We start from the raw sequence: 24,676 nt of genomic DNA, 5'->3' as shown, positions 1-24,676 counted from the left end.
TTGTGACGTTCTTAGACACTGGTTCAATATCGCGAGATCACGAGAGTATGCTACAGGGTTACTGCGAACTGACACTCATGAAGTGCCAGATAATGATTGCGGTTTGTGATTTGCACTCCTCGCATGGCTTCGATTGGTTCGAGTCCGAGGTACCTCTTTATAATCAGTCCATTGGGGATATTTCAGCTGCGCACCCGCGATGTGCTGGCTCCGGGGACGGCACGGCCTCCCAACTCCTTGCAACACGTCATGGCGTATCAGTGTCCGCGCAGACGCGTCGTCACTTGACGAGAGCTGTAATCCCAAGCAAGTCAGATGACGAACTGGTTCAAGCTTCCTTCGCTCACTGGGACCATTGCCATTTATACACTTCAAAGTATTCAGTTTCACGTCGCTTGCGTAGTGGTTAGTTTCGGCCCAGGTTTCAGCTGTGACTTTCTGTGACTGGGCGGACGCACGGCTTGCAGGTTGGTCTCGAGACAGGGAACCGGTCTTGCCCCACGGAAGGTATTCCGGGCAGACAGTCAGTGCGTCGACTCCCGCAGACCGATATAACCGCTACAGATTCTCGATTCAATTCCTCACACGCAGTAATGACGCAGTCATAATCGCAACTCTCGAGTCTCCAACGCGAAATACAATGTACAAACTGCTTCTGTGTGTCTTGTTCTCGCTCGGCGCGGCGCAACACGTGCAGCAAAATGATGGGCCGACGACAGAGGAGCAGCAGCATGCGACTAGAATGTGCAACCTGGACAACTCGTTGCGGCCCGGGGTAAGTGCTTCGTTTTTCTCGGGCCAGACGTTTCGCAATGCTAACAGCGTAGAAGGTCTGCGCTGACATGGACCGTAGGGGGGGTTGCATAGTCCAATGGAAGACTTGGGACGTGGTCGATGGGCGTATTTCCTATCGGACCTATGGCAAGAAGTTCGCCTGCTCTCTTCCCATGAACCTGCTTGAAGCACGACCGGTATTTTCCCGTGATTCACGTTGCGCCTTCATGCGCTAACAACACGGGGCAGCGCGGATATTGTCCTAGCGGAACCTGCATACTTCGTGCAATCCGGAGCCCGAGCACCGCTGACTGCGTGGTCGAGAATCCGGGCTACTTCTATGTCGATTGCTCTCTTTAACCCCAGAAACAGCGTACCCAGATGAGTGAGGTACAACCTCGGACGCGGGCGGGGTGGCAGCGAACACTTTGTTAGCGAACCTGCGCTTGTCAAGGAGTTTAGCTTGTCTTGCGGCATATCAACGGGTCAAAAGGCCATGCACCTGTGCGCTGCGTTGCGGTTAGGTGCCAGATCGCTGTCATAGAATGACTTGTATTCTCAAAACCTCTACGCCTGACGCGCAAGGGCCTTTGCTGCAAAGGGGGATCGTGCGGTGACTTTTGCAATCATCATGAGCTTCATGAACAGCACGGCGTGCCAAGCCCCTCCACGGAATACAACATTGTGGCGTCGGTCTGGTAACCAAGAGCATACGTTCAGTGTGATCGCTAATGCAAGGTCAGCCATGTCCGAAGCTACGTTTGGAGGACTACAGACCGGTTCGGGTCCAGTATGCCGGCAACTACATGAATTGTCCGTAAACCGCCCTCGTCACCTCAAGTGATGGTTAAGGAATGAGTCAATCATTGCCTAGAAAGCCCGAGGTTTCGATGTTCCGCCGAGACTCGCCACAACACACGCCTCTGGCCCCGGACAGAATCCGGCTCTCACGACAAGCGGGCGGCCATTTGCGCTCGGAAGATATTTTCGCGTAGAACGACTGGTAATGATAGGATCAGCGCTGTTCGTGAAACCACTGTCATTCAGCTCTGGGTTGCGCCACGTCAAACATAGGCCGCGGTCGAGCCGGCACAGATGCTTGCTAGTTGAAACACGACTCGGCAGTCGGTGCCCTGCGGAGTGTTTGCGGGGGACTGGGGTATTGCGGCAACTCGTGTCCAGCGGCTTTTCACAACTCCGTGATCCCGGACTATCGGACTCAACTCCTCAGGCGTGAGCTTCCCTCTGTCTTCAACATAGCCAGGTAAAGGACTTGCTCGCCAGGTAGCACAGGTGGCGTCCCGAGAAATTAACCCGCGCCTATGCTCCTTCGACGGCGCGTCTCTCCCCTCTCCCACTGGTGCGAATCGGTTTTCGCGAAACGCCGGCGCGTGGCGACCCCGACCGGCCGACAATGTGCGTTCGCGGCCTAGTGCTGGTGATCGATGTCACCCTCGCCGCAGCCCCGCGTTGTTTGGCTTCGGCCCGATGCGGCGGCGGTTCCTGCAGAGGTTCCCGAATAAAACACCCGGGCGAGACTATGCTACGCGCGATCCTTCGCGCGGGAGATGCGACTTTGCCCTTCCCCACGTGGGCGGCAGAGGGCGGCAGAGGGCGGCAGAGTGCGGCGGAGGCGCACGGGATGGCAGTATAAAGAAGCGAGGGACGACCCCATGGGGTTGAGGTGTTCGAGCAGGTCTCTCCTGATTCGGAGTTCAATCTAGTTCTTGAAGAAGCCAGCTCTGGTTGTCGACATGTTTTCTCTTTCTACGGCTCTCCGCCACGTCGGGGTGGGATGGCTATGCGCTGCCGCCCTGTCCGCCGTGGCAAGCGGCTCCCCTGTGCACGACACGTCTCTGGCCACACGCGCGGCCGCCGCCGACCGCCTCGTGTTCTGCCACTTCATGGTACAACCCCAAGATCCTTTTGGTTGCACTCTTCAGACTGTACTTACACTATGTATGTAGATTGGCATCGTGGGCGACCGCACAAGCCCAAACGACTACGACGACGACATGAAGCGTGCCAAGGCCGCCGGCATCGACGCCTTTGCGCTCAACATCGGCGTCGACGGCTACACGGACCAGCAGCTGGGATACGCATACGACTCGGCCGCCAAGAACGGCATGAAGGTCTTCATCTCGTTCGACTTCAACTGGTGGAGCCCCGGCAACGCGGGCGGCGTCGGTGCCAAGATCAAGCAGTACGCGAGCAAGCCGGCGCAGCTGCGCGTCGACGGGCGTGTGTTTGCGTCGTCGTTTGCGGGCGACGGACTGGACGTCGATGCCATGCGGAGCGCGGCCGGCGAGAATGTCTACTTTGTGCCCAACTTTCACCCGGGGCAGTCGGCTCCGGACAAGATTGACGGCGCCCTCAACTGGCTGGTAAGACACCGATTTTCATAACGGTGTGCTTTTCTGGATCAATCTGACGATTGTAGGGCTGGGACAACAACGGCAACAACAAGGCACCCACCCCCGGCCACACCGTCACCGTCGAGGACGGCGACAACGCCTACACCAGCTGGCTCGGCAGCAAGGCGTACATGGCGCCCGTCTCGCCCTGGTTCTTCACGCACTTCGGCCCCGAGGTGTCGTACAGCAAGAACTGGGTGTTCCCGGGCGGCGCGCTCATCTTCGACCGCTGGCAGCAGGTGCTCAGCAAGGGCTTCCCCATGCTCGAGATCGTGACGTGGAACGACTACGGCGAGTCGCACTACGTCGGCCCGCTCAACTCGCCGCACTACGACGACGGCAACTCCAAGTGGGTGAATGACATGCCGCACGACGGCTGGCTGGACCTGTCGGCGCCGTTCATCGCCGCGTACAAGGCCAAGGCGTCGTCTGTCAACAACTACATTACTGATGAAAAGGTCGTGTACTGGTACCGCCGCACGCTCAGGTCGCTGGACTGTGACGCCACGGACACGACGTCTGGAAGGCCCGCCAACAATGACAGCGGGAATTACTTTATGGGCCGGCCTAATGGGTGGGAGACGATGGAGGATGTCGTCTACGTCGCGACTCTGCTCAAGGAGGCGGGGACTGTGACCGTGACATCGGGGGGACAGTCCAAGACGCAAAACGTGCCAGCCGGCGCCAACATCTTTACTGTGCCCGCTGGTGTCGGCCAGCAAAAGTTCAAGCTCAGCCGCGGGTCGGCCACGGTGCTCGAGGGCACGTCGCTTATGGACATCTCCAACGTCTGCCCATGCGGCCTGTACAACTTCAACGCCTACGTGGGCTCGCTCCCGGCCGGCTTCTCGGACCCGCTGCAGCCTCACGGCCTCGCCTCCCTGACCGTCGGCCTGCACGTCTCGACATGCGAGGCAAAGCCTTCGCTCGGCACCAATCCGCCCGTAAGCACGCCTCCCGGCCAGACCACCACGACGACCACCACCACGCCCGGACAGCCTCCGACCTCCACCAAGACAACCACGACACAACCCCCCGTCACGAGCCCTCCAGGCGGCGGAAGCACGTATCCCCTATATGCCTTTCCCTTTTTTGATTCATAAACACGTGCGCTAACATTCCAAGCAGACGTCTGCGTTGAAGGCACCAACGCCGACGGCGAGAGCGGCAACTACTCGGGCCTGTGCAGCTTCTCGTGCCACTACGGCTACTGCCCGCCGGGGCCCTGCAAGTGCACCAAGTACGGCGCCGCGGTGCCGCCGCCGCCCGAGTCCGGGACCAACGGGTGCCCGCTGCCGGGCGAGGGCGACGGGTACAAGGGCCTGTGCAGCTTCTCGTGCAGCCACGGGTACTGCCCCGGCACAGCCTGCCAGAGGTGCTAGGGGGTTGTTTATGTGGATGTGGCGGAGCAAGTGGCGGCGATAAGCGCAAAATGGTGGTTAAATCTGTGGTTTGACGCGAGGTACTTCAATTCGATTCTTGTAAAGGTGATGATCGTGGTGGATCTGCTTGGGCGATGTCCTCGTTCGACCCCGATCTGAAGCCATTCCAAGACCACATGGTGAAGAGGTTCATCTTGCAACCAAGTACACTTGAAGATGTAAATGAAAGACCCGTACAGAGTGACGGAGGAACGGAGGATCGGGCAGACTCAAACTCGCGGCCCCCCTCCGTCCATCAGGGTCTCCAGCTGTGTGATTGCCTGATTCGGCAATCTGGAGCCGCCGCTGGGGCCTCTGACTGGACAGACCCTATCCCCAAGGCCGCCTGAAACACAGGGAACCCAGCGCAGCCAGGACCACCACCACTGCTGTGTCACTGCCGATGGATCGCCCCATCCTCCTTCATTACGATAACGTTGACGATCGTGGTGTGATGTGATGCCGGCCAGGGCATCCCGTCAAAGGAAGGGTTCGGGTCCAGCAATCTGAAGGTATGGTGGGCTTGACGTTATCTGATGGCGACTTAAGAGCACCCCCCTCCCCCAGCCATCAGTCCACTTACAGGGCTGGGCGCTGTCCATTGCGTCCGTGCGACTGCAGCAGTCGAGGTCCTTGCGAGGAAGCGAGGTCAAATGATACCACTCTAAGACCTCTCGTGCAGGCTCTTAGTGTGCTCACCGCACGTCAGGTAGACATTGCGCATGCACACCTGAAGACTAGACTGACCTGCTAGCCTGTCTGTGAGATGTGCAGCATGCAAATCCCATTCGCGATAATACTCTCAAGTAAGGGCCACTATCACGGGCATTCGTGGCTATATAAGTATCCGTGAAGCCATGCTGCTGTTAAGAGGGATGATTCTACAAGCTCTTCCATTCCGTCACTCGCTTATTCACTGTGTCTTTGCTGCATCATACATTCGTTTAATCCAATTCTCGATATCAATATCCACAATGAAGCTCGTTGTGCTCGCCTCGCTCCTTACCGCTGCGCTTACCGCACCCCTTCCCAGCCCCGACGTAAGTAACCAGCCGTCACGTCCACCAACATGAGGCGAAATCACGCGCGTTGAAGTGCAAGGCGCTAACACGCCTTCAGCAGGCCGCTCCCCAGGGCACTCCTCAGGGCACTCCTCAGGGCACTCCTCAGGGCACTCCCCCAGCCAGCTTCATCCCCCCTATCAACGCCAACGGCAACACCATCACCGTCCCCGTCAACGTCCTCGGTCTCCAGACCAAGGACAACTCCTTCCTCAACGGAAACTCGGCTTCCAACGGACAGCGGAATGGAGGCGCCGGCAGTTCGGTCACTGGCAACGGCGTGCCGGTCAACAACAACGCCGCGCCCGTCAACACCAACGGGGCACCGGTCAATACGAATGCAGTGCCGGTCAACACCAACGGGGCACCTGTCAACGCCAACGCTGCCCCCGTGAATACCAACTCCACCCCCGTCCAGGGCAGCGTCCCCGTCGCTGCACCGCCGCCAGCGTCGGCCGGTGTGCCTGACGTGCAGGCCCTCACGCAGGCCCTTAACGGCATGACGGCGGCGTTGAACGGCATGACTGGATCCATCATGGCGGAAAGGGGTGGCCGCACCCAGTAGGAGCCACGTGGAAAAACGACGCACCTCTCATCGTAGGGATAACTCAAGACGACGGAAATTGGTCCGCCGGCTTGGCGCTTTACCGCCGGCTAGTACTATTCACTATAAATACTTTCGATCTGCGGGTACCTATTGTGGGAGCTTAATCTTTATCGCACGGGAGCGTGGCTCGATCAGGCCAGTCTTGTATACGATGCACAGGAATCATTCGTTGTCACCATATTACGAGCTTTAATAAATGTTGATGTTTTCCGGCCGCTCAGATGGCAATGACATCCTCCTTCACCGGGACTGGTCTATTGATACGTGACAAGCTCTTCTGACGTGCCAACGTCGTCGAGATTTGTGGCTGACAGCAACAGCGCCATCATGCGGTCCCGCAGCGTCTCGAGCGGTTCATAGGGAATAGCAATGATACCCACGGAAAGTGACTGCGGCATCGGTGGCGAGAACGTTGGATCATCAAACATGCGAATCATGGTTGCCGACACGTTTGTTGAGTACAGATGCATAGCTCTGCCATCATCAGACGTATAGAGTACCTTTGGCTGCAGACCGTTTAAGTATCGGATGGCGTCTGGAGCAGCCAGCAATGTTAGGACGAGAAACTTACAGTTACGCCCGCGGCGTGCTGCCGACGTTCGACACCAAGCCCCTTCCACTGCTGTTGTGCTAGAGCAATCAAGAGGGCGACTAGATAGGGGTCATGGAGTTGGTTCTCGGAGACAAGCCTCTTCTCTTTGATAGCGAGGATATTGTCCACCGGTCGGCTGTACCTGAGATAGACATCATCAAAGCAGGGCAGCTTCTTTTGTCGCAGGTAGGCGATGTGTCCGTGGTCGATGTGAGCAGCGACAGGAACGGCAGACCCAGCGTAGCCCGCTGCGCACTCCTTGAGGAAGTAGTAGCATGAGCAGGGGAGCATGATGGCACGATATCCGCCGAGGTGGAAGTATAGCTCGCCACTGGTGCAGACGGTCAGATCTGAGAGAACTCCAACGGGGCATGGAGAAACGCACAACAGTCGCAAGGGGCCTTGAGCCACGAATCCCCCGGACAGAAAACGGACAACAATGGATTCTCGTTGGAAGAATTCCCCATCGTGAAACCACTTCTCAAACTGCTTGAGTAGAAGATCATCACCCGGGTATTCAAGCTTCATCGCTGCCGGCGGAGCAGGGTAAGGACCGTGGAAAGAGCATCGCAAAACCTCGAGTTGCAGTTTTGTCCAGAGAAGGGGCTCGACAACGATTCTCTCTCGGGGACGGCGACGCATTGAGTCGCGTATGGAAAGCCCCCGGCCCAGGATAGGCGGCTTGGGAGCCGAGTCGCGGCAGGCGCTCCGAGCGTCGATGCCAACGTGTTGCTCTGATGCGCTGAAGAGGTTTGCGTCATGCCCGTCGTTGTGAGAGCACGTCATGGCGGCGGTGAATGCGACAATCGGAGCGTCGGCATGGCAACGGTGTCGGGGAAAGCACGCGCGGCGCGAGCGACGAGTAACTAGAGCGACGGAAGGACGATGAAAGGTGTTGGGAGGGGACGAAGTTTGGCCTACAGCCTAACCTGAGCCCAAGCCGCTGGCGGCGCTGAGCTAATTCGACCAACACCCGTTTGGGCACCCAGCCAGAAGCCCCTAAAGGCAGCCCTAGAGGGCTTTGGAGTGCCTGGCGACGCGGCGTCCTTCATTGATGGCTCATGGGGTAGTCATACAGCTTTCATTCAAAGGCCCAACCATCTGGCCCAGTCAGTGCAGCCTTTGGTCACCCGTGCCGACCACTGACGCCACCGCGGCTACTTTGCCCCGCAAGCCTGTCCATCGTCACCGACCATGTTCGCCAACTTCTTCTTCTCGCATCACGCCGGTACGCCCACGTCCAACACGTCCAACCCGCCCTGCAGCTGGCTCTTGCTCGGCATCTTGCCCAGCTTCATCAGCTCCGCGCTCTGCGCCATGGCCGGGTCCTTGCCCATGCTCGCCATGGCCACCACGTCGTCGCCCTTGGTGTAGTAGGCCACGAACTTGGCCTCGGCCGGGTCGCCGCGCAGCACCAAGTCGTCCCACCCGTTGTTGACGTTGCCGCAGTACCGCATCTGCGCCCCCAGCGCGGACCAGAAGATGGGGATGAACGACAGGTCGCGTCCTGAGGTATTGGCAATATGCGCCGCAGCCACCCGTCCGGCGTTTTGCGCCACGTTCCAGTGCTCGATTCGTACCGGCTTGCCGTCGCCTCCGGGGCCGTGGTATGGGTACGTTGCGATGTCGCCGATGGCGTAGACGTCCTTGAGGCCCGTGACCTGGAAGTTCTCGTCGGTCGCCACAGAGCCGTCTTGCTCGAGGCGCAGCACCTTGTTGTCCCGGAGGAACTCGGTCGCGGGAGCAACACCGACACCGAGGATGACCAGGTCGGCCTCGAGCCGGGTGCCGTCCTTGAGGCACACGGCGCCAACCTTGGACGGGTCAGACCCCGACGGCTCGGCCTTGTCGATGCTTGCGCCGTTGTAAAATTTGACGCCCTTGCCCTCGACGAGCTTCTGGATGCCCGCGCCGACTTGCTCGCCGAGAACGCGCTCCAGCGGCGTCTTGGCCATGTCAACGACCGTTACGGTGTTGTCGGCGCACGTTGCCACAGCCACCTCCATCCCGATAAAGGACGACCCAATGACGACAATCTTCTTGCCCTTCTCGCCGATGGCATCGACAATGGCCTTGGCGTGGTGCACATTGCGGAGGACAAAGATGTTCTCCAAGACCTTGAACCCCTGCAGAGGTAGTGACCGCGGCGCTCCACCGGTTGCCAGGATGAGCTTGGTGTAGGAAATGTTGCTGCCTGCCTTTGTCGAGACCTTGCGCTCGGAAAAGTCGACGCTGGTGGCCTCGTCGTCGACCCAGTCCACGCTGCCGCTCTCGAACCAGGCCTTGTCACGCCAGGCCAGCTTGGCCGTGTCCGTCATGAGAGCCTTGCTGAGCTTGGGGCGGTCGATGGGCAGGTAGCCTTCGTTGGAGATGACGGTTATGGCGCCCTTGTAGCCCGCCTCGCGGAGGCCTTCAACGGCACCAAGCGCTCCGGAGCCGCCCCCCACGACGACAACCTTGCCCTGATCAGCGCTTATGGAGGCGGCGCTGCAGGTAAAGTTGGGGCGCCTGCGGGAGCCCTTGATGGCGGACTCGTCGCCTGTGACGTAGACGGCGCCATCGCGCTCGGCGACTGCAAAGACGGGGAGCGAGTCGAGGCCGGGCGCGTTTTCAATGTCGCCGGTTTTGGCGTTGAAGCAGGCTATCGACATGGTCAGCGTCGTGTATGCGCAGTCATGGGCGACAGTCTCACCTCCGTGCCACGGGCATGTCAAGCGTCCTTCTTTGGTCAAGACGCCCTTTGCGAGCGGCGCGCCGTAATGTGTGCACTTGGCGCCGAGGGCCTGGACCTTGCCGGCGGTGTTGACGAGCAGGACCTTGCCGTCTTGAATCCCCTCGACTTCGACCTCCCGCTTGGCGCCGGGAGAGAGGGAAATGGACGAGATGTCCTTGAGCTTGTACTCCTTGGCCATGGCTCGTGTGCTGAGAGAGAATTGGCGTGTTGGTTGATGAAGATGATGTGAGAGACGCAGGGTGCGGAGGAGACGGGAGGTCCGAGGAGGGGGCATATGTAATCGCCGGGCGGCAGTTACGGAGGGGGAGGGGAAGGGAACGGGAAGAGGGGCCGTTGGGCGGCGATGAACGGCACAAGTCAAGGTACGATGAGCTTTGAAACCGTGCAGGTACTGGTTCCGTTTAGTGAAGACGATGCGGCGTGGCAGGTGAAGCGATACAGCTGCCGATTGGGCATGTGACGGAGGGATGGCGGCGGCGAGGGACGGGCGGGCTGACGAGGCAACACAATGGCGCACGGAGGAGCAGAAAAGGTACTGTTATCTGGGAGAATCCAAGGGATGGACTGCATGACGCGCTGGTGATGAAGGAAGCTTGCGATGGGCGCACTGGGCGATGACAATCCGGCGATGCTGAGTGGCCGGAGCTGCAGCGGGAGCTCGATCGCTGGGGGCGCGCCAATGACGACATGACTGGGGGGAGTTGGAGGGGCATCGGCTACACTGCAGCGGGGGATGCGCTGACGTGATGCACTGGGAGATGCTGAGGTGCTCGTCACCCGCGAAGTTGCCGTCGTTTGGCCCAGCTATTTTCCCATCGGCTACCCGGGACTCGACATTCATTCAACCGCGAATCGCGTTGAACTCCTCAGCACTACTTTGCAGGATGTGAGTAGATGGAGAGGATGGGTCTGATCAGACGATCTCCAACAATGATACGCCCTTAGAGCCATATGCGCCTCTTGTCTGTTCAACGTCGTCGTACTGTTCACGACGCTGTACCACCGCGTCCGTCTCCCCGCAAACTGGGCTTCAACCGTAGGCCCTGGCGCTGTTTGTTGTGAGACATGGCACGACAGCCTGTCAAAGCACGCCTCCCAAATCGTCCCAGTGGCGCGCGCGTCGTCCATGCAAGATTCACGAACCACCGGCGCCGCGCCGCCCCCAAGCCGTGAACCCGAGCGAATAGCAAGTCGGGAGGTTGGTCGCACCCTCCAACGCCTTGGTGCCGGGCGGTTTGGGGCCTCGAGGGCCAATGGCTTGCGATGAGGGGAGGCTGCCCAAAACGGCCCAAGCAAGGTTCACCGTTATTCGGTGCCGCGGTTCAGAGAGATAAATACACGTGGCGGTCCGCCGAGCCGTGTGCATGGACGGCCTTGTGGTTTCTGCTTTTGCTGCTTTTCGTATACGAGAGGGCCAGTGAACACGCCTGCCCGCGCCAGTCCAGCCGTCACGATCGCCGACGCGGGCGTTGGTGCTGATAGCGGGCACTCGACAGTGGAGATACGGGCCCGGGGCCGCCAGGTGCCTGGACGATCACAGCGCCGGCTCCAGGCGCAACCAGGCACTGGGGCCGCCCGCCAAAGAACGCCACGGATGGGAGGCCCACCACCCACCACCCACTACCCACCACCACAGCATCACGGGCTCCCAGGGCAGCCAGAGGCTGATGCGGTCCATCATCCACCAGCACCAGCGCCAGCGCCAGCGCCAGCACCAGCCACGGCCGCATCCAGCCCCGCCCCGCTCCCCCGCCCTCACCGCATCTGGCAGCCGCTGCTGCAGCACTTTAGCCCTGGTCTGGCATCTAAAGACGGACGCCCGCCGCCCATCCCCACTTCGACATGCTAATTAACAGATCCATCCACCATCTCCCGTCCCTGCAGCCCGCAGCAGCCCTTCTCTGCGTCGCGTCGCCTTCTCCTCTCGCGCCCGCCGACGCCGAACCTCATTCCTCGACGACATGCCATAGTGCCACCGCCCCAAGTCGCGCGCCCTCTCCCACAGGCCAGGCCTCTCCGCCGAAGCCACCGCCGCCGCCGTCCTCCGGGCGCACCCGCTCTCGACACGACGCTCCCTCCTCAACTCCACCATCTCCGCCTACACACGATCCTCTGGACCATGAGCGCTGCCGCGCCGACTGCGCCTTCGCCGTCACCCTCGAAACCCGCCGCCCGCGCAGCAGCGCCTCAGTAGCCGCCATGTCCTTTCCGTCGCGGACGCTCGACCCCCTCGCGCGCTCAAGCTCTGTCCGCGCCCGCCGCGAACCGGCCTCCTCGTCGTCCCTGCACTGCTGCTGCGGCCGCCCCGACTGCATCCTCCTAAAGCGAAACTGCTCCATCCTCGAGTCTGTCGAAAAGGATGTGCACACCGCCGCACAGCTCGGCCAGGTACGTGCTCCCGGCCCGCGCCAGCGCGCGCGTGCTCGCCTCGCTCCGTTCCGCTGCATTCCAGCGCCGGCTTCGCTGCCGCGATCCCCACCGTCTCATGTCTTTGCGTGCCAGCCGTTTTGCTCGTGTTTTTGGCATCACGACAGAATGTTCCTCCGCTAGTTGGCTCTTGTTTCGTCTTTGCTCGGGTCATAGCGCCAGGCCACCATCATGGAGTCGCTGACGTTCTCGCTGCAGGCTTTGTTGGTCCGGCACGAGGCCTACATGGCCGATGCCGAGCGAGACCGCATCGAGCTGAACACCCGCATACACGAATTGGAACTGGCCAAGCTGGACCTCGAATCCATCAACGCGACCAAGATTGAAGAGAACCGCAACCTCCTCGACCAGCTCGAGGCCCTCAACAACACCGTCTCCGACTCCGACACCAGGATAAAAAGCCTCGAGGCCAGTTTGCTCTCGTCGCAACAGAGCGTGCGTCGCCTGGAAGCTGCTGCTGCGCGCGCTGCCGATGCCGAGCGTCACATAGCCGTTCTGGAAGACGAGCAGAATAAGCTGCATGAGGACCTGAGGTCGAGCCGGGAAGATGCTCGCTCCCACGCGCAGCGCTTCAAGGAAGCCCAGCGCGGGCTCACTGATATGCAGGACCAGCTGGAGCGCATGGAAAAGGAGGCACGCCAGGAGCGTGAGCGGCACTCCGAGGTGGTGGAGCGGATGGAGCGGCAGCGCGAGATTGACAAGCAGCTCGACATGGCAGCTGGCCGCCTGAAGGGTGCCGCCGCCAGCAAACAACTCCAGGAACCCAAGAGCAACAACAAGATTGTCGGCCACTTTGTACGCGACCTTCTCGAGGATAACGCGAATCTCCAGGTCGGCATCGCGGAGCTTAGGGAAATGCTCCTCAATTCCAACGACGAGATCCAGTCATTACGAGAGCAGCTCATGTTTCATCAACCTGTCGAGCACGAGCAGACCCAGGAATCCGGCTCCATGTCGACGCTCAAGGCCGAGTTGGAGCCCAGCGACGCGAAGAAGCGGCTGTCTCAGGAGTTGCACATCCATCATCACTACCACGTTACCCCCAAGTCAGAGGCGAAGAAGCCAAAGAAGCGGCGGCAAGGGCTCTTGTCCGGCACCTCAACACCGCCAGTCTTTTCAGCACCCTCCTCTCCCAGGCGGCCTGGTAAATGGGGCGGCATCGCTCCATCTCCTACCGCGCCTGCTCTCTTGTCGCACACGGACGAAGGCGACATGACGCCGACCATGCCCAAGGCTCGCAACTCGTGGGCCGGTTGCTCGAATCCGCCCTCCGAGTTCTCGTCATCTGCCCCGAGCTCACCGCCGTCGGCCCATCGCCACGCCGTGTTCGACACGAGCTTTGGCGACTCTGATGCTGTTCAATCACCAACGACGAGCTTCGACCCCATGTCGCCCACCTGGAGAGCATCGCATAGCAAGCGAACGTCTGTGGCGTCTTCTCGAAGCTATCATTCCATGGCCACGTCGCTGCTGGACTCTGTGCCGGACACACCATGTGGAAACCCGGCTACTCATCGCTCGCACGGAGACCACACGATTCACGAGGAGGATGAGGATGTCGAGGATCTGCCGCCTCTGGACGACAGGCCAGCGCTGGTTGTTGAGACTGCGCCGGCCGTGCAGGAATCGGCGAATGAATTCGACTCATTCTTGGAGCATCCGATATCCCGACCACCGCTCCGCAGAGCTCCGTCGCACGAGTCCATCATGTCTCTCACGGGAGGACTCGAGATTCACACGCTCAAGGCGAGACCCAGTCAGATGACTCTCCGGCCCATTGGCGGAGCCGACGTAGTCGTCACGGGCGTCACGGCCCAACCGACGCTGTCTCGGGCCAGCGGGAAACGCAGCGACGCCGCCCTCCGAGACCACTTTGTTGGCTTCCAAACGCCGAGGTCCGTGTCCAGCCCTATGGCAGCGGCCACGTCGCCGGGAGCCTCGCCGGCGCCGCGGTCCCGCCCGTTTGGCAAGTGGGCTGGATGGCGACCATGGGGCGCCTCAAGTCCCAGCGCGCCCAGTCCCTCGCCCAAGACTGCCGAACGGGATCGTGATCGAGACGTCAATCGTCCACCGGGTATCAACCAAGCTGGGGCGATTCCAGGGTTTCAGCAGTACTGGGCCGCGCACAAGCGCAAAGGTGCCCCGGCGAAAGTAACTGCCGAGACGATCGATCGCGACGCGCTGAACGAAGGCCTGCGGGAGTGAGGCAGCTCTGTCACACGGGCCACGGCCACCACATCGGCGGATTGACCCACGGGCAGCACCGTTGGGGCCACCCGGCCGCACTTTTAATACTGCCTATTTCCTTGTGTCAGCACAGCATCGAGCATACATATGCGTGTGGCTCCTACGGCGTTTTTTTTTCCTTTCTCAAATTGCATAGGCCGCGGAAACGGCCTCTACTTGTCTGGATGGGCTGCATCATTTGGGGAGTTAGTTTTGAAGTTGAAGGGGGTGCTTGGAGATACCCGCGCCTACAATAAGCCTGCGACTGGCTGGCTTTCTTTTGTCTTTAATCTAGATGTTTGGGTGAGAGTTGAATGGAGGGACAAGGAGGTAGCGTTGAATCGAAAGTCTGAGCTGCACTGACAGCGTGGTTCCATGTCGTTTACGTGGCTCTGCAAAGGGGAGTGGTGAATTGATTGAAAGCCCCGAGGCGAGTTTCTATGTACAGCTGATGTTGAATCAGGCTGAAAAGTGTCAATACGTCAAGCCGGTCCGCTCTTTTGTCCATTTTGCTCTCGACATGTCAGCCCCATGCCCCGCGGGCTTGTTACACCCCGTGCGTCAATCTCCGGCGTTGTCAGACTCTATTCAGTAGATTCTCGCATTCCATGATGCTCTTAGGCACACCATCGAGCTTGCGATTGCATCGTCCCAAATAGTTTGCCGTCTGCTGCATCACCATGATCGTTAGCTCCTCCACTATGGAGTCCTGGAGAAGCCCCTCAATCACTTGCTCCCAGGTCTCCGTCTGGTCGGCGAAGCCATATGTTCGGTCGATTCTGTCCAGCACCCGCCTCGCTCGATCCAGGGTGGCGAGCTTGCTTTCTGCAGGCTCCGACGCGGACCGAACAGAGATACTTTTTCGGTCCTCAAGGCTCTTCTGATCGCGAAGACGACCGACATTTTTCGAGATGGAGCGATAGTCACTCAAGCCGTGTGGCCACTTAACGCAGCCCTTTTCGAAATACTTCCATGTTGAGACGTTGTTGATTCGGCTAGCCAGAGTTCCCTCGCCAAGTATGACATTCAGACGACGATCCGTTGGTAGTGCGGGCATGTATCGGCCGGTAAGACCTTCCAAGTTGGCGATGTAGGCGAGGTCATCGTACCCCGGACCTGTGCTGAAGTGCGGGTAAGATGAATAGCTCATTGCGAAGAAGTTGTTCATGGAGCAGGGTTGCGATGCAGAAGCCGATTCTCAAAGTTGTCTAGGACGAGAGATGGTGCAGGTGTGTGTGTGTGTGTTTGAGAGCAGTGGAGAGAAACCCGGCGACAGAACACCCGTATTTATACTCATCGTTTCCGCGGCGCGAACACTGAGAGTGATTGAAAATTTCGTCTTGTCTGACCTCGTGACTAGTTGTTTGCGATCTGTGAAAGAGCAACTTCTGCTCACGCGCTGGGTTGGCGAGCTACTGCGCTGGCCGTTGTTTGCGCCGACAGGCTCTAAGGTTGAAGTAATTGGCATCCCCCAGGAGGCCTGTGATACAGGGGTGATACGGGGCGGGGCCCAGAGAATAAGAAACGCCTGGAATGTTCATGCTGTGCTATGGAACAGGAGGCGCTGTCAGGGCTGTGGTGATACGGCGCGCGGCGTTATTGTGTAGCGCCAATCGGCACTGACTGTAAAGTATGTAAGTACAGCTTGACACCCCGCGTTTGCCCAGGCAGTGAATATCAGATCTTACAGTGTTTGCCGAGTGTGAGACGTGGCAGTGTATGCTGTCAGGCCTCCAACGCTCACGAGGATGCACGGCTATGCCGCTCTTGTCCGCGCCAGCGCCGGTCGACGTCTGACGACGGCGATGCTAGCCTCCATCAAGTGATTACTCTAGATCGGACAACCATTGTAAAGAAGAAAATCGACCGATAGCTACGCTTCAGCCGCTATAAGCTTATCGTGCTTGCCCAATCGCCAAAGGACAGTGTGACAAAGGAGGTTGCTCACAACATGAAGCCACTTGCGGATGGGTAGGGTATCCTAACTTGCTCAATGCAGACTCAACCCATGACTGGCGTCGTATCCGGCCTGATTGCATAGTACTCGCTGCAAACACGCGCCGTTATGGTCCGTGACGGGTACGGCTGTCGACCGGGCCGAAAATGGCCTCTGGTAAACGGCGAGGGTAAACTGGCGCTGAGACTTGCTTTGCCACTTCACGAGCCAGGCAGGTTGCTGAAAACAGCCGCTGCGGACCTGGTCAGTCCGGTTTGTTCGCGATTCGCGTACCTGGACACCGAAATCAAGCCGTGCGGCGTAGTTGCTAAGTAAAAGAACATCGTTGCGGAGCGTGTGGTTTGCAAGCACATACCTACGCTGGCTAGTTTAGCCCTAGGTAGTTGATCGTCGCTATGCATGTAAGCCACGGGTCAATACATTGCTTACCGCCAAGAGACCAGCAATCGCGCTTAATAATTTCCCGACTCGCGTTTCATCGCGATTCAAAGAGGGGCTTGCTGCCTGCGAGACTCAGCAACCGCACAACCCGTCACAGCAGCTTCCGAGGCGCACATCTCGGCCGCAGCAAGGCGGCCAGGCCGCCCGCCAGCCCAAACGGCATGGATCCGCTCAGCATCGCCGCCTCCGTCGCCGGGCTCATCGCCCTCGTCGGCAAAGTCGCAGAAGTGTCGCGTGAGCTGTACCTGTCCGTCCAGAAGGGGCCGCAGCTTCTCGCCAGACTCACCGACGAGCTGGACACGTTCCACGCGGTCTTGGTTGAGCTCCGGTGTCACCTTCGAGACGAGGGCGATGTCGATCGCGACGCCCTCAGATCCGTCTCGGTCAGCTGCGACGAGACGGTCCAGAGCCTGGAGCAGCAGCTCAACTCGCTGCGGGAAATGTTCACAAAGGGCCGCCTTACCAGGCTTCTGTCCAGGTCGCGCTTCACGGAGCTCATGTCTGACATTGAGGTGGCCACGGGCCGCCTGTACGCGTATAAGCAGAGCCTCACTGTCGCGCTACAGCTGCGCGTATTGTAAGTCCCGTCTGCGTCGTGGCCTTTGGCGCTGTCCCCTCCATGCTGCCAACCAGGCTTCCCTCCCAACATTTTGCTGACGACGGCGCCAGGAAGCAGCAGGCTGCCGGGTACTCTCGAACAACGGAGACGCTCGACGACCTGACCAAGACTTGCCAGCAGCTGAGGGCGCTCAGTCTCCCGGGTCCGGTTGAGCAGTACCTCGGAGTCAGTGAGACGATTATTGAGAAGCGACGAAACGACACGCCAAGGAGGAGGACGCTCGCCTTGTACGACTACGACGCACCGGTGGATGCGGACCCCGAAGCTGTGCACGGTCTACCATCCCAGGGGCATGACGCCGAGACCGACGACGTGGACAAGGTCAAGTCGTTTGGTTCCTTTGAGGACTGGCTCGATTCTTTTTCACCCAGCTCTGAGGCGCCGGCCACGGATGCCGCTGCTTTGCCGGACCGCGGCGTCGAGAAACCTCTTTCTAGCGAGAGCTCCGTTCGGGTACGTGTGAAGACTTTTGTGGGAGGCAATGGCATAGGGAACAGCAGCTCAACGGCTGAAGTCGACGAGACGATAGAGTTGAAGATGACGGATTTCATCCACGAGGCACTAGACGCCCTCCACCAACGAGGTCAGCTCCCCACGCGAGATCCAACCCCCTCGCCTCCTCTCAGCTTTCGTGTTTGCTAAACCCATCGAATCAGGACTCCAAAACGTTCGAGGGTTCCGAAAAGAGGGGCAGCTGCTAGCTCCTCTGGCTCCTCTCGGCGAACCTGTCGCCGTTCACATCACTGACGGGCCGTCGTCCTATTCCCTCGACTGGCTTGCCATAAACCTGCATGAGAGATTCGACGAGTTCTACGACAATGTCATCCGACACTATCGAAAAGACAGGAATTCGCTCGACATCTCGCTGAAAGCAGGTGGTGGAGGTTCACTTTCGGTTCGAGACAACAACTACGGGATGACGACAACCGTAACTTTTAGCCGTACGCTGAGGGTCCCAGAGGACGGCACCACGTACCATCCCCCCGCCAGGATCAGCGACTTCCCCCTTGTGAACACGAAACATCTTGAAGGAAAGCTTCCCGAATCCATGATACGGAAAATGGGAATGGTAGTGCCGATGTACCCTAGAGAGGCGCTGGTGCTGAGCTTCCGGTGTCAATCCGATGATACAAGGCATTATATTTACAGCGGAAGCTCATCTGGCGGTCAAAAATTGGCGATCAAAGTCCTCACTGGCGGCATCAACGCCATCTCTGGGCTGCCCGCGACAGAAGGCGTCGCTTCTGACAGACAGGACCACATCACGGTGCCCGCTCAACAAAGACTGGATGGATTCAACGTCGTCTCCAAAGACGGACAAGGCATGGTTAGGCAATTCGTGAGCATGCCCGTCGGGGAGGGCTACTCAGTCGAAGGTCAAATCACCGGCGTGGAGAAGTACAACGGGCTCCAGCTCATTCTTGCGCCCCCGTTTATCGGGCCCTGCAAGTTCTGGCTGGACAAGGGTAGTGGGCGGCGCCTTGTCGAACTGAGTCGCCTGGACGAGTCATCGTCGTCAATGGGGCTCGCTGCCGGGATGCGATTGCGCATGTCTGGCAAGGATCTGACAGAACTGTGGCGGCAGAGACATGAGAATTCCCTAGACCGGCTTGACAGTGAATCGTGGAGCGCATGCGGCAAGTCCATTGGCCAAAACACTTCGCGGAAGAGCCTCTGTGGCATTCGTCCTCTTCAAGCCCACGAAGTGCTTCAGCCTTTCCTCGGACGCTTTGAGCCCGTACAGCCTCTGGTCCTGGAGCCCGTCTTTGACATGACGATTACTATCAAGCTCGGCGACCTTAGCCAGTCCCACATTCAACCGCAGGGGCCGTATACCTGGTCCATCTCGCCATTCATGACGGACGAGAGGCTGCGCGAAATCATCATGAGAGAAATTGCCCCTCTGCGGTATGCCAGGAGGCTGCAGCTGATACATCCTGCTCGGGTCCTTGGCGTCCAGCGTCCGGTCATGCTACATGAGTTCGCCAAGGACGGCGACATCATCACCGTCTCAGAGCTGGGTGACGTGCCCATCTACACAAACGCGCCGCCGCCGGAGAGAAGCGATGACTGGCCCGGGGTGAAGCCGCCGCCGGTGTCCCCGCTGCCAACAAAGGCCAAAGGCTGGGAGTTGGGCTTGGGCTTCGGCGGCTGGATCTATCAAGATTACATCGTGGACGAGGAATTTTCGAGATGGAACTGGAAGAGGTCACGGTTGCTGAACGTGTTGTTGCTGAATGCTGTTGCGTTCAAGTCCTTCACCGGGTTCGCGGTCCCAGGCGTGCCCATCTCGTTTCGCGACTACGTCGCCCGCGGGATCCCCTTTCACCATGTTCTACCGAGGTCGAGCGTCTTGGGTTCGGAAGCCATCCGCAGACTTGACTCCGTGTCAGAGATGGATGCCCGCAAGGGCGTCATCAGAAGCAACGTGCTGCACGGCGTGAAGCCAGTTCAGTGCGCCATGTGCGAGACCATGCTCGCCAACACCATGTGAGGCAGCAGATTCGGTGTGACGGCCGGACCGAGACTGACTTGGAACAGACTCCGCCCCTGCAATCACGTCTTCTGTAGCAACTGTGTTCAGCCCAGCGCAGATCACGACGAGCCCAACCGGTGCGATGCGTGCGGCCAGCGCACAACGCATCAGATCCATTTCGCTGGCCCGATGGAAGTGACACGCGAAACCGGACCGTCCCCAGAGGACACGAGCCGGCGGCAATGGGAAAGCATCCTTTCATCTGGGTCGAGTCGAGAGTCTTTGTTGTCGACCAAGAGCATGTGGAGCGAGAACAGTTCGTTTGTTTCCGCCATCAGCCGCGCTGCAATGTCCAAAATTATATGTGACCTCGCCACGACCCTCCGAGACACGGCGCGACAGAAAGAGACCCCTGAAGTGTCTGATCAGTCTGAAGCCGAATGGGATGACGACTTTGAGAGGACAATGCTGCAGGCCGCCGCGGGGCAGGGCGAGGCGAACGTCGTGCGGTTTCTCCTGCAGACCTCTCACCCGTCGCCAGCCGACCAGATGAGCGCGCTTCGGATTGCCGTAGAGGCTAACAACTTGGGAGTTGTGAGTGCGCTGGCCCGGCGCGTGCTCGAGCATGAACGACTGGCGCAAGCAGAGGAGGCGAGAGAGCTGGCAAACAGACCCGTCCATGATCGCTATCCACTCCAGTCGTCACAGAGCGCCGGACCAAACACGGCGGAGATATTGCAGCTGGCTGCTGGAAAAGACCATTGCGAGGTGGTTCAACTGCTACTTGACTTTGGGTTTGACGCCAATCATTCGGTGTATGACAGAAGAGCTGGCCATCATTTCAACTCTGCGCTGGCGAGGGCAGCAAGAGAGAACTGCTTGGCCACGGCCAGGATTCTCTTTCCCGTCACCGAAGAGGCTTTGCTTGGCAACGCGGCCATGCACGCCGCCATAAACGATGGCCATGATGTTCTCGACTTTATCTTGGAGCAGAGTTTCGATGCCAACTGCTGCGTGAGCAGTGACGGGTTTCCCTCCGAGAATTGGACACTCGTCCATCATGCGTCTAACGCGAAATGCACCCAGGCTGGAAAGACAATTGAGATACTTGTCAAACACGGCGCCGACATTGGTTCAGCCTCTCAGGACTCGGGTGGGATGTTCGGATCTTGGGGCCCCCCACCCCCCAAGATGTCGCCGCTGCAGAGGAGCGCAGACAAAGGCAACATTTCTGCGTTCGAGGCGCTGCTCTCCGCGGGAGCCGACGTGCGCGCTACGCTTGACGATGGCAGGACATGTCTGCACTTGGCAGCCTGGTGCGGATGCGTTGAGATTGGCCGCCGACTCCTAGAGATGGGTTTCGATCCCAACGCGCGAGCCGAGAATCACCATCTCGCTACCCCGTTGCGCGCCGCTCTGCGCAACAGAAAACCCGAGTTTGTGCGGCTGCTGGTAGCTGGCGGCGCTGCGGTCGAGAACGCGGATAAGCTTGAGACGCTCGACCGTCTCATCAAGCCGCCCTCGGAACCGTACGCAACGCCCGGGTGGTGGGACTTTGAGCTCGCCGCGGCGATACTACCGCGGATAGCGCCACAGGCAGGCAGCAACGAGGACTCGGCTACTACGTCCTGCGACGGCAGCGAGTCGACCACCCTCGAAAAACAGCTTAGCGACCTGGTACTTGCGGCATTCAGAAGCTCAGTCTGCAAGCGGGCGACGACGGTCGACATATTCCTCCAAGTGATGGAGGCGTCGCCAGTGTCCATCTCCACGGTTGTCATGTCGCAGGCGTTGAAGCGGTACTGCGGTCTACGCGGCGCGGAGGACGTGCTGGCGACGACAGATTCCGTCATGCGGGCGTTGCCAAAGGAGACACGCCTCGCCGTTGTGGACGAGTCCAAGAGTTGGACCGAGCCTTGGCAGGAAACGTATTCCTCGTACCTCGTCGAAAAGCATGGTGGGCAGGAATAGTGCGTAGGCACCTCAAGTCTCAGTCCAAACAACGCCAGCAATGGTGTTGCCCCACCGCTACAGGTATGATATGGACTAGGTGCGCCTGCAAAACGGTCACGGCTACTTAATTGAACCCGTGTAAGAGTCATGAAACTCGTTGTTAGCGAGGAAGTGCTCATCCCTAGTAGTTGTTGGCTTCATCGTAGCTTGAACCGGGCCGAATCTGCCTGTGACATCAATTCTGGTAGTGCTCGATGCGTATCGCCCCGCCGGACCGCGTACCGCCTCCGAGACTCGGGTTTTGAACAACTGATGCAGCTACCCATCCTTTCACTCAGCGTGGTGGTGAGTCTTGCGTTCCATCAACCATGGGTTGATCCAATTGTCGTCGCTCTGGTCTTCAGGTAGCAGGCAAGGCAGAATCCTGGGCAGTCATTCCGTCAGCCGGCGTAACATGTGGCCGATAGCTTCATAGAAAGCTGAGCCACCTCCTGGGGGTTTATAAAGACGGGTGATGTTCTTGTCCACGAAAGTCGACAATCGATACTCTTCTATAATGCTTTACCTTGGTGGCAACCTACCTGACACTGATTGCGAAAGCCCTGTTCTGTGGGACAAGTGTTTCCAATCCAGTCAACGAGTTTCAGTTTGCTGTCTAGCAAAGGCAACAAAGTTCTGGCCCGGGGAAGTTGAGGAAGTCCGCAACAGACTTCATGCTCATGGCCACTTTCCGACAGTCACACTCGGCTCCGAGAGCAACAATTTTGGCCTTTTGAATTCAGATGTCATCTTCATAAGCGGTGGCAATCCTTTCGTTTTACTTCGACAGATCAATCGACTCGACTTGCTGAAGGCCTTGAGGAACTTTGTCGACAAGGGAGGCAAAGTCTTTGCAGCAGGAGAAGCCGCATGCATCTTTGGCAAAGACATTGCACTTGCAGACTGTTTGCTGGCGGATCCTGATTTGACATTAAACAGTTTTGATTTGCAGAGCACCAAAGGCTTGAACCTCTTACGTGGATTGGTGCTACTTCCGCACTACGACGAGATGGAGGACTATATATCCCACAAGCAGTCCGCTCTTCAGTATCGCAGTCCAATAACCGCGATTCCACGGCTGGGAGGATTGGTTGTCGACGAGAAAACAGGGGAGGCACTGAACGTGGGACCTGGCGATGTGGTCACGTTTTTTCCGAACCGCACAACGGAGGTATGGCAGCCAGGGGAGAAGGGACAAATGTGGTAGCTTCAGGTTCCGTGCTCAAAAGCGAGTCTACCGTCTTTTCATTGACCTCTTGGCCGGGGTGCTGCTGTCACTCGATTTACGTGCCCACGGCTTACCAACGCTCCCGATACCAAGTAAGACCAACCGCGAATGACAGAAGGACAAAGTTCAGCTAGCTGAGCACCCTCGGCAGTAGTTGTACCTCACACTGCGGACGTCAGCCGAGCAAGGGAGCCGTAATCCATGCGCGAGAGCGATGCGGGGAATGGAGTAGCACGAATCCGATACCAAGGGGAATGAACGACGCGTAGCGCTAATGCAAAGTCACTCGAATGATGCCAGACGTCCATAAACTCCGTCTGTAAAAGGTTCAACTCCGACCGCACTGGTCCAGGGGCGTTCCATTGCTGGCTTGACAAGCCAGTGCAGCCCGTCGCGATCGGCGATGAGGCGTATTGAGACTGTTAGCGCTTGGACATACCGGGCGGCAACGGAGTTAAGTCATACAACATACTCGGGAGTGAACGCGATTTGTTGGTTCAGCCCATGGAGTCATTCGCCACACAAAATCCGGATATATCGTCCGGCTGCCAGGACCGGCGTGACTATATAGCGAGCGAGCAATGCCACGCGCTGGGTTATATCGTCACATGGATTTGTCAATGATCTCTAGCATGTCGGCCCCCGAACGAACACCGCAGCTTCGGCTGATACTTGGACTAATGAATTTTGGGCCGTCGGAAGCGGATGGCGCCCGGATAACAGATCTCGACACTTTCGGGGATGTGCTTGATTTGTTTCAGAAGAAAGGCTACCACGAGGTTGACACTGCGAGAGTGTACGTTGGAGGCACGCAAGAGGCCTTCACCCGTGCCGTAGACTGGAGGAAACGAGGCCTTCACTTGGCCACCAAAGTGCACTCTCCCTCCGCCAAAGGGGATAATGCAGCTGTCAAGGTAGTTGCCTCGGTCGACAAAAGCCTCGAAGAGCTAGGCACCGATACAGTTGACGTAAGTTGATGCGCCAAATCCGCCAAACTATTGCTGACAAACATGATAGGTGCTATACCTGCACAGACCAGATCGCACCGTGCCGTTCGACGAGACACTCAAGGCCATAGACGAGCTACACAAGTCTGGCAAGTTCAAAAAGTTCGGACTGAGCAATTTCGCAGCATTCGAGGTGGCAGAGGTCGTCATGATCTGCAAGCAACGAGGTTGGATCTGTCCCACAGTGTATCAGGGCAGATACAACTTCCTCTTGCGGAACGTTGAGCCGGATATTTTCAACGTCTGCAGACGGTACGGCCTAGATTTTGTGGCTTATAACCCAATTGCCGGCGGCCTACTCTCGGACCAAGTCAAGAACAAAGACCATGTCCCGGACAGCGGCCGGTACTCCAACACCTCTCCGGCGATAGGGAGCGCATACCGGTCTCGATACCTCAGGGACGACATATTCGAGTCCATCGCAACCGTGCGACGCGCGCTTGAGCGTCACAATTTGAACATGATAGATGTGGCTCTGCGATGGCTAGTTCATCACTCGGATCTACGAATAGACGACGGCAACGACGGGATTATTCTGGGTGTCTCAAGCGTCCGTCAGCTCGACCAGAATGTATGCAGTCTTGAGAGCGGTCCCTTACCTGAGGATGTTGTGGCAGCTCTAGACCACGCCTGGGAAGTATCGGCAAAGGGCCAGGCAACGGGCATGAAGCGGGACATAACATATACGTATACTTTCTGA

At 58.6% G+C, this 24,676-nt stretch overlaps 8 protein-coding genes across 8 annotated transcripts; 6 read left to right on the top strand and 2 right to left on the bottom strand.

The window, feature by feature from the left end:
• Positions 1-2,528: 2,528 nt before the first annotated feature.
• On the top strand, positions 2,529-4,570 carry PLICBS_010225 (uncharacterized protein; the record flags this gene model as incomplete). The annotated part of the gene is made up of 5 exons (XM_018326681.2): positions 2,529-2,681; positions 2,742-3,158; positions 3,215-4,132; positions 4,242-4,254; positions 4,317-4,570. The coding sequence occupies 5 exons, from the start codon at positions 2,529-2,531 to the stop codon at positions 4,568-4,570; spliced, it is 1,755 nt and encodes a 584-aa protein (XP_018175001.2).
• A 1,013-nt stretch (positions 4,571-5,583) lies between these two features.
• Positions 5,584-6,235, top strand: PLICBS_010224 (uncharacterized protein; the record flags this gene model as incomplete). Its single annotated transcript, XM_018326682.2, has 2 exons — positions 5,584-5,649; positions 5,729-6,235. The coding sequence occupies 2 exons, from the start codon at positions 5,584-5,586 to the stop codon at positions 6,233-6,235; spliced, it is 573 nt and encodes a 190-aa protein (XP_018175002.2).
• Positions 6,236-6,531: 296 nt separating this feature from the next.
• PLICBS_010223 (uncharacterized protein) lies at positions 6,532-7,655 on the bottom strand (the record flags this gene model as incomplete). Its single annotated transcript, XM_065601894.1, has 2 exons — positions 6,532-6,783; positions 6,849-7,655. The coding sequence occupies 2 exons, from the start codon at positions 7,653-7,655 to the stop codon at positions 6,532-6,534; spliced, it is 1,059 nt and encodes a 352-aa protein (XP_065457966.1).
• A 434-nt stretch (positions 7,656-8,089) lies between these two features.
• On the bottom strand, positions 8,090-9,781 carry PLICBS_010222 (uncharacterized protein; the record flags this gene model as incomplete). The annotated part of the gene is made up of 2 exons (XM_065601893.1): positions 8,090-9,510; positions 9,562-9,781. 2 exons carry the CDS (start codon positions 9,779-9,781, stop codon positions 8,090-8,092), a joined length of 1,641 nt encoding a protein of 546 aa, XP_065457965.1.
• Positions 9,782-11,802: 2,021 nt separating this feature from the next.
• PLICBS_010221 (uncharacterized protein) lies at positions 11,803-14,235 on the top strand (the record flags this gene model as incomplete). Its single annotated transcript, XM_018326685.2, has 2 exons — positions 11,803-11,991; positions 12,229-14,235. 2 exons carry the CDS (start codon positions 11,803-11,805, stop codon positions 14,233-14,235), a joined length of 2,196 nt encoding a protein of 731 aa, XP_018175005.2.
• Positions 14,236-16,815: 2,580 nt separating this feature from the next.
• Positions 16,816-19,767, top strand: PLICBS_010220 (uncharacterized protein; the record flags this gene model as incomplete). The annotated part of the gene is made up of 3 exons (XM_065601892.1): positions 16,816-17,231; positions 17,324-17,856; positions 17,930-19,767. 3 exons carry the CDS (start codon positions 16,816-16,818, stop codon positions 19,765-19,767), a joined length of 2,787 nt encoding a protein of 928 aa, XP_065457964.1.
• A 330-nt stretch (positions 19,768-20,097) lies between these two features.
• Positions 20,098-21,720, top strand: PLICBS_010219 (uncharacterized protein; the record flags this gene model as incomplete). The annotated part of the gene is made up of 1 exon (XM_065601891.1): positions 20,098-21,720. One exon carries the CDS (start codon positions 20,098-20,100, stop codon positions 21,718-21,720), a length of 1,623 nt encoding a protein of 540 aa, XP_065457963.1.
• Positions 21,721-23,649: 1,929 nt separating this feature from the next.
• Positions 23,650-24,676, top strand: PLICBS_010218 (uncharacterized protein; the record flags this gene model as incomplete). The annotated part of the gene is made up of 2 exons (XM_065601890.1): positions 23,650-23,937; positions 23,987-24,676. 2 exons carry the CDS (start codon positions 23,650-23,652, stop codon positions 24,674-24,676), a joined length of 978 nt encoding a protein of 325 aa, XP_065457962.1.

Source organism: Purpureocillium lilacinum (assembly GCF_023168085.1).
Source record: "Purpureocillium lilacinum CBS 284.36 DNA, scaffold_8, whole genome shotgun sequence".
NCBI lineage: Eukaryota > Fungi > Ascomycota > Sordariomycetes > Hypocreales > Ophiocordycipitaceae > Purpureocillium > Purpureocillium lilacinum.
This window is presented reverse-complemented; position numbering and strand designations above follow the sequence as displayed.